Source organism: Protopterus annectens, chromosome 9.part0 (assembly GCF_019279795.1).
Source record: "Protopterus annectens isolate FY-2018-M chromosome 9.part0, PAN1.0, whole genome shotgun sequence".
Taxonomy (NCBI): domain Eukaryota; kingdom Metazoa; phylum Chordata; order Ceratodontiformes; family Protopteridae; genus Protopterus; species Protopterus annectens.
The window spans coordinates 1,475,159,070-1,475,171,976 of record NC_056743.1 but is presented as its reverse complement, the minus strand read 5'-3'; the positions used below and the strand labels follow the sequence as shown (position 1 = coordinate 1,475,171,976).

General features: G+C 37.6%; 1 protein-coding gene across 1 annotated transcript in view; it reads left to right on the top strand.

Moving 5' to 3' along the window:
- LOC122812125 (adhesion G protein-coupled receptor E1-like) overlaps positions 1-12,907 on the top strand; it is a gene marked incomplete in the record, with an annotated part of 2,110,064 nt that overhangs the window by 1,366,320 nt on the left and 730,837 nt on the right. Inside the window, 1 exon segment of the mRNA XM_044084415.1 lies at positions 11,955-12,107. Coding sequence (XP_043940350.1) covers positions 11,955-12,107 — 153 coding nt within the window.

The window sequence follows — 12,907 nt, the reverse complement described above, 5'->3', positions numbered from 1 at the left end:
TTCACTGAAACCGTATAGACCCACCCACATTTAAGTAAGCTAACCTTGCCCTACCATATGTTTGACTTATAAAGAGGCGGCCCAAACTCCTGCAGCAAACCTTTAACCTTAATGCAATATGATACACCTTCGCAAATCACAAACAGACAACACAACCCACTCCACTGCCATCTTACACAATTGAAGTGAACCCTAATTTCCAACACCCGCTAAACCTAGTCAATGATAAATTGAAACTTCAAATACACAGCATCCCCAATTGTCCCTGTGTCCTCTCATCCACCAAACCACAAACAACCCCCCCAAATTATGCCCCCCCAAACCCACACCTCCTATAAAATGTGCAAACAAAATGCAACTCCCCATGACTAACCCTACCTATCTGCCCCAAGGGCCATCCCAGTGAATTAAACCAAAGGCAACACAACAGTAATCTATACCAGCTTATTAACTCCTACCCAAGCAACCCACTTAAACTGGCTGACCTGCAACTTCAGTAACCCATAACTCCCTGAAAAAGCCACATTTGAAACAAAACACCTGGCTCATAAATATATATTAAAACCTCCTTCTCCCTGTACCAAAACAACTGGATGGGTGACTGTAAATCCACCACAGGGTTCCACCCACGTCCCTCGAAGGACAATAGGAGCAGTATGTGGAAATAAGAAATTGAACTTGTCTAGCCTATGAGGCCCTAAAACCACTAACCTCATAGCTTCCTATGCTCCTATGATTGTTGTGATTCTACCCACCTGTAAACCTCAAACTCCCTATAAACAACCCCCAGCCCTGCATTACCTTGTCCCAAACATACCTCCCCCTGCAACCCCATTGTGCACCATTCCAACAATCAAAATCCACACAAGAAGAATTCATTACCTTCCAAAGCCATTTCATCAGGGCACTGACTGCTGTTCACTCAGCGCTCACCCATCTCTGACTTCATTGTGCACCACCCGTGCAACCAGGGCATCCATTGAAACAGGCTTTATCACTTCTGAATCCTCTTCCTTCATGTCACCAACTGCAGGCCACTCAATTCCGCACCTTCGCAATCTGGAAAAATTAAACAGATTAATTACCTTTCCTTTACCAGAACTGAAACAACGATGGACCTCAACCTTTCCCCTTGTGTCTATGCAGCAAACACCTTATCACTATGACCCCTCTTATTGTCTACATTATATCTGTCAAATATGAGAACCCCAAATGGAAAACCCCAAAGTTTAAAGAAGGGCCTCATTAATGAGCTTAAATCTCCCTCTTCTGCTATCTCAGGGCAACAATATCCACTTTACTGCAAAAAGCAATAAATTACATGCCAGTCATCCCTCTCACTTTCACCGGGGGAATGTCTCCACAAAGCTATAAGTAACAGTGGGACAAAGACCCAATATAGGGACAATTTCTAAAGCATTGCGCTTTATAAACTTAGAAAGCTGAGGGATAACTAATGTTACAGCAAGATATGTCCCCACCATTGCTGTTACACACCCATCACTCTTTAATTATTATTTTTACAAACTTTGAAAATGAATAAAACAAGTTTCCATTGGCATGAATTTTCCAAAGGGTAAGAAGTCTGCAGCTCAAATGTCTGCTCTCAATGATTATCGAACAGACACTAATATTCCACTAAACTAGACACTGCTGCAGATATTTTACTTCATCAGATTGTTAAGAAGACCTTGTAAGAAAATAAGCAGCTATTACAAATTATAATTAAGAGGCAAACTGCAGCGTAGTACTATCTCTGAAAATGTTTCTGATATTATGTCTAAATCAGCAACTATGCATGCACAGCAACAAATGCCTATTCCTAAGCCTGCGAACAACATCCATGCTGCTTTACCTATAAGAGTTGCTCATTCCTTCACCTGACATGCAGTCTTCATGGGTGGCTCCCAACCCACGAAACACACTTTCCACCCTACCCTGACAAAACTACTCCTGCAGCAAAATCCATTCCCTCCACACACTACCACCGAGTAACAGCAACATGAATGAACCAAACAGACACCGAAGCTCTTAATTTTAAGATAAATGGCTTACTTGCTAATTTGGTCCCATCATGACAATTACTATATCTCATACATGCCCATCTTTATGACAATGAACCCGTGCTTAAACCCAGAAGTTGACATTTACTTAAGAACACCTCTCATGAACACTTCAAGGATCAGCATCCATGCCACCATGCACTGTCATAGACTTATAAAAGTGATAAGATAACTGGATTTGTGCTGGCATGCTGTGCCTGCATGATGTGAAGTCCAAAAATCCATCCATCCTCAAGCTCCCTTCCCATTTTACTTTAACGTTATTTAGGTCACAAACACTTTTTTTTCTTGAGAAACCAACCAAATGGATGCTCCAAAAACTCATCAAAGTGGAGCCTCCAGGCCCCGAGCTGATATCCAGAACAAATGAACCAAAGCAATGCAACCCTAAAAGTCACAGAAATGCCATACTCAGTGCCTCACTAGACAAACCAAGCCAAAACACCAGAACCCCAATGAAAACATGTGGCAAAATTCTGAAACTCTGTGAACCTGGATAGCTGTGCGGCATGATGAGAGGCTGCAGAGGTTCACAATTCCCACGATCAGCCCACGCTCTATGCTCAGCTCCTTGTAGATTATCTAGAGAATGAAAAGAGACTTATGGGGAAAACTTAAGCCAATTTATAGAAAAGCTGAACCACTTTATCTGTAATCCATCTCTCCGAAGACACTAGTGAATGCAACACACTATACCATATCTGCAGCAACTTTCAGGATCACCTAACCCCTTCTAATGACCCATTTCTATATATTGCATCCTCTTATAGCCCACAAACACATAATCAGCATCAAAGAAACCACCCAGGGCCAGTGTACCTTCATTGACCATCTTCCACCACAATGCTTTACTGATACCTTCCCCACGTCTGAACCATGCTGCTAACACAGCAGTCAACAGCACAACCACTACAAGTAAACCACACAGGTGACAAAGTCTTGCTCTCTGTGACCATGTCAAGAAGCAACTACCAACAAATGCAAAACCCCAATGGAACAATGCACATGCCCATTGATCACTGCAATCTCCATACCATCCCTTGGTTGAGAGGGTGGCCTAATGGTTAAGGTGTTTGCCTTACAAACACAAGGTGCAGCGTGTGAGTCTCACAGGGGATAATTGGCTAGGCTTAAAATGGCTCACAAGGGCAGTTAGCTTAGTACTAATCTATGAGCCTATCCCAGTCGTTTTCAAAAAGTTTAACTTTGTTGAGGCTGAGATTTAACTGCAAGTAGTATCACCTTTCCCCAGCCCTGTCAAGTTCTGGTTCCTGTTACCCATCTTGAAGAGAGTGTAATAAATTGAATAAAAAAAAAATTATTAAGGAAATTGTTAAATAACTGACACCTTCATCCTACTGGTTTTATGAAGAACAGACAAAATGTGAGGAAAAATGTGGGCACTCTGACATTATAACAAATTTCAGCCCCTAGAGATGCCAAATATTGTTCTTACTGCTAGAAAACTGCTAAAATAACAGGACTTCAATCAACATGCATATTCAGAAGGATACAATGTACAAAACTCAATGTCCAACTTTTCCATTAATTACAATCTCCACGGCCTGCCTGCAAACCCATTCCAAGAGAAACAGATGAAAATAATGCAAGAACTTAGCCAATCTACAAAACCAAAAATTTACTTTATCTTCCTTTAACCCCGCCTTCCCCCATAACAGTTAAGTAACAACGTGTATGCTTAATGAGCAACTGTATGCTGGAAGCCAGTGAAACATCACAAATTGTCACCCATGACTCTAGTGGCCACAGTCTAACTAAAACAAGCCACCACGAGACATTACCTGATCACCACCAATGACATAGAAGCTGGCGAATCACTACCACAGTGTTTTTTTTTGAAATTAGGATTATGTCTCATATCATGACCGCTCTCTGAGGTTTCCACAATTAACACATTATTGTTTTATAACAGAAAAGAGACATTTTCATTTTAATTATTTATTTATTTTTGGTTTTGTTTTCCATGATTTTTAAAGCTTTAATCTTTTTGTTTTATTGTGGAACCATAAGATCTTTGGGAAATGCATATAAAACTATACAGGGCACAGACTGGTAACTAAGTTCATATGAGAACAAGTACATACTATGCATGAACAACTATATAATACAGTTTATGGAGTTATCATGTCCCAAAAACAAATGCTTACTTACATTATTTGGCAAGATACAGGTGACAAGATAGTCCATGTTCCTAACATTTCTCCCATTCTGTGAGAAGCTGCACTGCTAAACGCACCATGCATGTGGGGTGACAACTGGAGCCCTGTAACTAGCTTGAAGCCGGCAAAAAGCCACTAACACCCCCAGCCAAGGGAAATAAAGCACAACAGCTGCAGCACCATTAGAAAACAACATCTTCCAAAAAATGGAAAATTCAGAGGTGTGCATGCCCCGAGCACTGAACTGACTGGACAAAAATCAAGCCGCACAAATCAAAACCACTCTGCCCACATCCCTAACAAGAAGCCATAACAACAAGCAACCCTACTCAAAAGTCCTAAAGCACTTCAGAACAAGAGAAGGCAAAACAACCAGGAACAGGCCACCTCAACGGCATGCACCCCACTACCACCACCATCCCAGCCACTCTGCTCCCACACCCAAACCATGAGCAACCCCACTCAAAATCAGCAATAGGGAGATATGAAAAAAAATGTACAAATAACTTGCTAGCAACTATCCCACCATCCACCCTTAACCCGAGGCCTAAGTGTTCTCCTAGAATACCTAAGGTTGTCTCGGACATGAACTTGCCTCAGGAAGTTCACGCCAAAATGTGATCCCTTACCCAGCCACACTTGCCTAAACCCCTTAAGCCCCTCCCCTCTTACCTCATTTCCTCCCAACCAACTCCCCTTTCCCTTTAACTCTTTCACCCCCCACCATCTTAACTCCCACTAATATATTTATCTAACCCCCTTCTAAAGATGTCCCTGGACAAATTGGTTTGTTACCAGACCTCATAACATATTTACAGGCCCATTCATATTTTCTAGCATCAACAAATTGCAATGTCAGAAGTATGCAATACTTTATAGCATATTTATAGATTTTAAATTGTGTGTATATATCTATATGTGTGTGTGTATGTGTGTGTGTGTGTGTGTGTGTGTGTGTGTGTGTGTGTGTGTGCGTGTGTGTGTGTGTGTGTGTGTGTGTGTGTGTGTGTTTGTGTGTGCATTTGTGTGTGCCTGTATATATTTAGATTAGACACATATCTGACATTACTATATTTGTTAGATATAGCTTGCTTATCAGTATTGTTCATAGTGTGCTTCTTTATTCATATTGGTTTCTAATTTATATATTTTAGATTAATACATTTCCTCCTCATGCAGCCATTTAATGTTTTGAACTTTCAGGTTTACTGCTAATTTAAAAATCTGAAGTAAATAAATGCATATGTAAATAAAAAAATAATTAATCTCACTGTCCCATATCTGAAACCATTGTAAAGTAATTCAAACCTATCAGATCATTCATCTCAGAATAAAAGCTAGGCCATATATAGGTCACTTAAACTATTGTTTGATCTGAGAAATTAAGTCAAACAGAGATTTATCTTCTAAACTGTCACACTCTTTTCTGAAATGTGTGAATCTTAAACTCAGTTTAGAATGCAAATATGTACATATGTTTATATTATGTAAACAATTCTAAAAGCAGTTGCTAATTCATTTTGTGTACATAGTGTGTGACCTGTCTTTATTGTTATACTCATATTTGACTAGGTATTCTCTGCTATTTCATACTTTTGTAATCATGTTGAACAGTTTATAGCTAACACTTTTCTCCTAAGGTCACCATAGATAATGGATTAAAATCCCACTGGACATCCTAGTAAGTAAAACATAAACACACATACAAATAAATAAACAATCAGACAAATAAATAAACTGTGTGACACACTTTGGTTTCTAGGTTCTTGGGTTTCTGTCTTACTGCATCTAAATAATGACACTTCCCATGCAGCCTTCTTCAGCTGTTGTATAATGGTGGCCATTAGTGATTATGTTAAATAAAGATGTTATGGACTAGGTTAAATAAAGCAGTTATAGCATTGGGTATAACAAATGGTGATTTGCTTTTTAACATGTCTGTTAAACTATTGTAACCAATGGTATTCCACAGTACGTTGGTGAAGCCATCAAGTCAAATTTTCACTAGCTTGTCCATTACCTGTGCATGCTTAGCTATCGTGGTTGAGTTAAATCTTCACAACTAGATATCACTGCCATTGCAGAAGATATAACAAGAAAGAACATGTTTATTTCTTTACATTTGAAGCAGCAAGCAAAAAAATATTATTTTGCATGCATAACAAAGGAAGATGACACATGGTATTCCATTTAAATCAGATTACTTATAGAATTTATATTAATGCATTATGGAAAAATCCTCAGGAAAAGTTTAGATGTGTTCTAGTGTTTAACCACTATATAAGAATATTGTTTAGGGAAATTTACATACAAAAAGTCAACTGAATCTCACTTCACCTAAAATATGGAAGTGAAATCAAGCTACAAAGAAAAGTAGCAGTACTAATTAACATAGTTTCCTGAAAATACTGCAAATGATAATGCTTATGTATCAGCTCCTTCTAAAAAGCTCATGGAAGAACCTCATCAATGAAAAAAATATACAGAGTACAGGTTTAGGGGGAAAAGTGGGGCTATACCTGTCTCGCACAGATAGTCAAGTAGTTTCAGCTCACTGTTTTGTCACATGATGGGCCAGGGAAATTAGTGTAGCAAATCACTGAACCATTCCGCACTGAATTTAATCTTTTGATTCTTCATGTACAACTTTCTTTCCCAAATCTGTTTTTTGATGTGTTTACAACATATGTTATCCTCCATGCATGCTACTATACTTGTTCTATACCTCAGAGTAACTTCAATAGTTCTTCTAGCGTGGTTATTTTTTAAATAATTTTGTAACTAATAATTCACATTCTAAGACTTACTGGTATCTGATCAAGTGTCTGAAATGATTAGTGCTATATTCTTCTCAAGCAACAGCTGGGCCAGATTCATTAACGCCTACACAAAGTGTACTCGATCTGTATTCAAGAATATCCCTACCAAATTGTTTGTGCTTTCTAGTCATTCAGAAAGATTACACTAAGTGTACATGTAGTCTACACTTTGTGGTAACCTTTATAATATTTAAAGCTGCAAGAAAATCAGTAGGAAGACTAAAATTAGGAGGAAGAAGGTCTGAGTTATTCTTGTGCTGTCTGTTCATTCAGAACAGTGTACACTTAGTGTAGGCATTAATAAATCCCAGGGAGCATATAAAACTGACAATCTTATTCACCACGTTGTATGCATTTGAGAAGAAAGTGCTATCCCTTATCATTACAATTGGTTGTATATTTGTAACTACAGCTTTATTCATGTTAAATTTATGCACTTTGTTCATGTTAAGTTTATGCACATACATGCACACACATGCACTCACACACACATGTATGTATGTATATATATATATATATATATATATATGTATGTATGTACGTGCACACGCATGCAAGAGTCTATATTACAGCGTCAAACTCACAGGAGTTCAAATGTTGTAATATCGAACCGTAAAATTCGAAACCCAATAACAATGAAAACACAGAACAGCGATTTTTTTTCCCAGGGAAAAAAAATCGCTGTTCCGTAACAAAGAAAAAAGCTTACACTTTAAACTTAAACTAAAGTGGGGGGCTTCACCCCCCCCCAAAGTGAGGGGCTGTGCCCCCACACCCCCTACTTAAATATACCAACTCTGAGATTGCACCACAGTGGAGGAAATAGCAAAGCCCTGAAAATGGCCCACTGATTTTTTCCCTCGGAAAAAAATCGGTGTGCTGTGGCTTCACTACTTTCGTATTTCGGACTTTTGGGTTCGATATCACAACATTCGAACTTCTACAAGTTCAACGCCGACCCCCCCCACACACACACACACACACACACACACACACACACACACACACACACATATGTATGTACACACACACACATACACACACACACACACACACACACACACATATATATATATATATATACATATATATATATATATATATATATATATATATATATATATATATATATGGGTCTACCTGATAACACTGACACGCCAAAACACCAACAACGAAATAACCGACACGACAAAACCAAAAGTTCAAAAACACAAAACTTCACATGCCCGACAAACCACAATCCCGACAATCAACAAAACAAATAACTTTCCTGAAAAACACACACACAACAGAAGCACACCAAAAACCTTACAAACCTACACTAAACCTTACATACACAACTATATATGCACTAACCTTAACCCAAACCCTAACCCTAAGGTCCGTCACTATCGCACACTTACCTTACCCGCACCCTAACCCTAACTCACTTAATCCGCCCCTAACCCTTAAGTCCGTCACTATCGCACACTTACCTTACCTGCACCCTAACCCGAACTCACTTAACCCGCCTCTAAACCTAAAGTTCGTCACTATCGCACTCTTACCTCACCCGCACCCTACCCTAACATCCGTCACTATTACACACTTAACTTACCTACACCCTGACCCTAACGTCCGTCCATATCACATGCTTACCTTAACATGTCGGTGTTCTCTGAGTCGGGATTTTCAACTGTTGGTCTTCTCTGTTGTCAATCTTCCGGTGTCGGTTATCTCGCTGTCGGTCATATGCAATTTTGGTTAATTCAGGTAGACCCATATATATATATATGTATATATATATACATATATATATATATATATATATATACACACACACACACACACATATATATATATATATATATATATATATATATATGTACACACACACACACACACACACACACACACACACACACACACACACACACACACACACACACACATATATGTACACACACACAAACACACACACATATATATATATATATATATATATATATATATATATATATATATATGTACACACACACACACACACACACACACACACACACACACAAAATAATCTGGCAAAATGAAGATGCGTGGTCCGTAAATATGTGCATGGAAAAAATAGATACCTCCAACAAGAAATCCGGTACTCTAAATTTCCAGGTAAGGTAGAATTGCACAAGAACAGTTTATTTAATGTAATTCCATGTAAACAAGACACAGACTAGATTCACAAATAACTTCATCAGTGCAATTTATCATCAAATTAAAATTCAAAACACTTATAGTTGTAGTAGAAGTTCAGGTGACAGCCAGTAACAAATGAAAAAATGAATACTTGATGCACCATTAATTCTGCGAAGGAATAGAAGATGAAATAGGGTTGGATCTTTCATGCCATGAAAGGATAGACATAGATCTCCACAGAGGAGTCTGTAAGAGACTGAGTACAGAGAAATGGCTGCCAGTATCTCCTGATTACTAAGATTTTTGAGGCCACGGGTCTTTTCAGCTATGGATCTCAGAAGTCTGTCAAGTGGTGTGATACCTTTAGATAAATTCATTCCAAAAGATGCATTATGTTCAGTAATGGGTCTGATAAGACATGAGTAAGGTGGAATTAAGACTTCTTTTGATCTAGTGGAGATGCCTTTGGAAATCAGGTGGGACAGATAAAAGACTTTCCAAACTACTGTGGAGAAATGATGATCAAATGATAGGGAATTATCAACAAGAGTACCTAGATCCCTTACAATGGTGTCTGATTGGAGAGTGCATCTCCTATATGGTAAGTGTAACTGCTTTGCTTAACAAAGTTAACTATGCTACAATTTTTTGCATTTAATTTGAGGCCACTGTCCTTGCACCAATTGTTAACATGGTCTAAGCTGTGCTGGAGCAATTGTGAGTTAGTTGAAGATCAAGTAACAACACCCAATTTATATGTGCCAAATAGGAGAGGGCCTTAAAATTAGGCCTGTGGTCCATCACTGGTAACTGTTTTGTTTTGAGAAGTGGCACGGCTACTGTAGCCACATTGGTTCTTTCTTGAAACCAGTTAGCTGTCCATTGCACATTTTAAGGATTTATATTCAGATTTACAAGTTTATCAATAATACTTGCTTTGGAAATAGGGGCAAAGACCTTGGCCAGGTGGAGATATGATGTATGTGCTGCACAACCCCTATCCATTTCTTCAGTTACTTTTTTCAAAGAAATTAAGTGAGATTAAAGTAATAGAACCTTCCTTTGGTAAAGCCAAATTGATGAGGGCCAAGGGTTGAAAGATTTTCAATGCCCAGAATAATAAAGTCTGAAATAATGCAGTTCACATCATTACATATAAGGCTAGTGAGACTAACTGATCTATTGTTATCTTGGCCCATGATTGGGCCATCCTTGTGTAATGGCATTACAATGGCTGTTTTCCAGGCTTCAGGAATGTAACCAGAGAAGTAGCTAAGATTTAAAGAATTTAAGTAGGCACCCATAAAGGACGTATTTGGCACTGATAATCAGGCAACCTGGTATGGTGCCAGGGCCCATGGATGAAGAATTCTTAGTTTTTGAAAGGGCTAAGGGAAGTTGTTCCATAGTAATTAAAGGTGGCCGGGATTGTGAAACCTGTGGGATAGCTATAACTCTAGGTGGAGTAAAATTTTCGCTAGCTTTGTTAGCTAGGATATTAGCTATTTCCTTTGGGTCAGAGAGTATAATATCATTGTGGACTAGCTCCAAACACTGTTGTGTGTTAATTCATAACTTCCTGACATAGGTAAAGAAAAAAAAATGCAGTTATGTTTGGTTTTATTGGCTATTTTAAGTTCATATTCAGTTTTGAGCCTCCTAATGGTTCCCATATGCTTCTTGATAGCTTAAGTGTACTCTTAAGGTAGGTAAAATGAGACCTCTTATAGGCATTAGAAAGTTTCTCTCTCTTGTTATATAAAAATTGTTTTCAAACTTATCATTATATTCAGTGTGGATAGGGAGTGCCTTATCAATACAATTATTTACGGCAGAGTTATAGGCAGCAGCTTTAGCTAAAGGATCCTTCAGACGAGAATTACAGTAAATTTTATTTAAGTCATCAAGGAATCATGTAGCAAAGATTTCAACAAATGTTTATTTTAGGTTATGCTATATTTCTAAGGTTTAAACAAACAAAAAAAAATCAAAAATATTAATTCATGCCCACGTTATACATAGCTCCGAAATTTACAATTCATGTTTTTTTTTCTTTTTACTCAAGGGTTTTGTATCTAAGAAAGGGGAAAACCTGTTAATAAATAATCTGTAAATGCCCAAAACAGTAAATATTGCATTATGATGTTTGTGTTTGTTACATGGCACTTATGTGTCTCTTACATTGGATGTCACTGAAGTGAACAGCTAATCTTTGTTTCTACTCACTTGACATTTGAGATCCTTCCTCATTACAGCTAATGTGATTATGAATCAGAAAGTGCCACATCAGTGTAACAGGGCATGTTTTCCATGGGCTGTATGGCCTGTGATGTACACACCTGTTTTATAGCATTAAGTTACTAGTGTATTTGCCTTGAACATTTTAATAGGAATAAGTTGATATATATACATAAAATATATATTATGTATACATATTTATGTATATACATATATACATATATATATATATATATATATATATATGTGTGTGTGTGTGTGTGTGTGTGTATGTGTGTGTGTCTCACAAAGACACACACACACACACACACACACACACACACACACACACACACACACACACACACACACACACACACACCAGTGACTGATTCATGCTTTGAATGTTGAAAATTGATATACCTGTTCAGTTTTCATATACTGCAAAGAGATACTTGTGCATTGTTTTACTACTGAATAAAAATGCTATTTTGTTCTGTGAAATGTAGATATAAATGAGTGCTTAGAAGATAACACTATCTGCGGTAATCACTCCGACTGTAACAATACAATTGGAAGCTACAACTGTACGTGCCATAAAGGATATAGGCCGCTGTTGACAGCAGATGACTTCTCTGATACGAGTTCCTTGGTTTGCAGTGGTAAGTTAATATTGTTGTAGCATTTGATTTTCTTATTCCATCCTCTACTATAGAGATACATTTGTTGATATTATTTACTGGTTTGTTATTAGATCCAATCTTATGAAGCAGGACTGGACTGTTGTAAGTTCAAATTAGAAACTATGACTGTGAATATGATCACATACATTCAGCCATATATCATATTTCTGCTGTAGAGGAAACATTCTCAGTAGGTATGTTATAGACAAGTATCATTCCAAGCAGGTACATTTTTTCAAGCTCAGGAAGACCTGTGAAGAAAAAGGAGAACATTAATACAATGGTGGAGAAAATCATAGTGTAACAAGTAAGACTTTCTGCTGGTCAATACCAATAAATATTTTTGAATAAATAAAGGTTAAACAAGTAAAATAGACTAAGGAAAACTGCACACAAAAAAACGAGTTCTAGAAATGACAAGATATTCTTATATGAGCTGTTATGTTGCATAACAAGTTACAACCAAATATCAGTTATTAGTCTTAAAGGATATCTAATTTGATTTAAATATTTGTATCACATTTCTGCTATGAACTGCTGGTTGTATAGTAAGTCCGTTTTTCTGTTTTGTCTCTTCTTTTTCTTTTTTTATTCTGCATTACCCAACCTATTTTGACTTCAAACTCACATGACCTTCAGCATTGCATTTTTTGCCTACCATTCTGTGTAGATTATACTTTGTTCACTGGGCATTATTTACATTGAGTAGTTTTCCTAGCTTCCACCCATTTATTGTTATATTATTTTTATCTTACTGTACGCATAATTATTATATCATG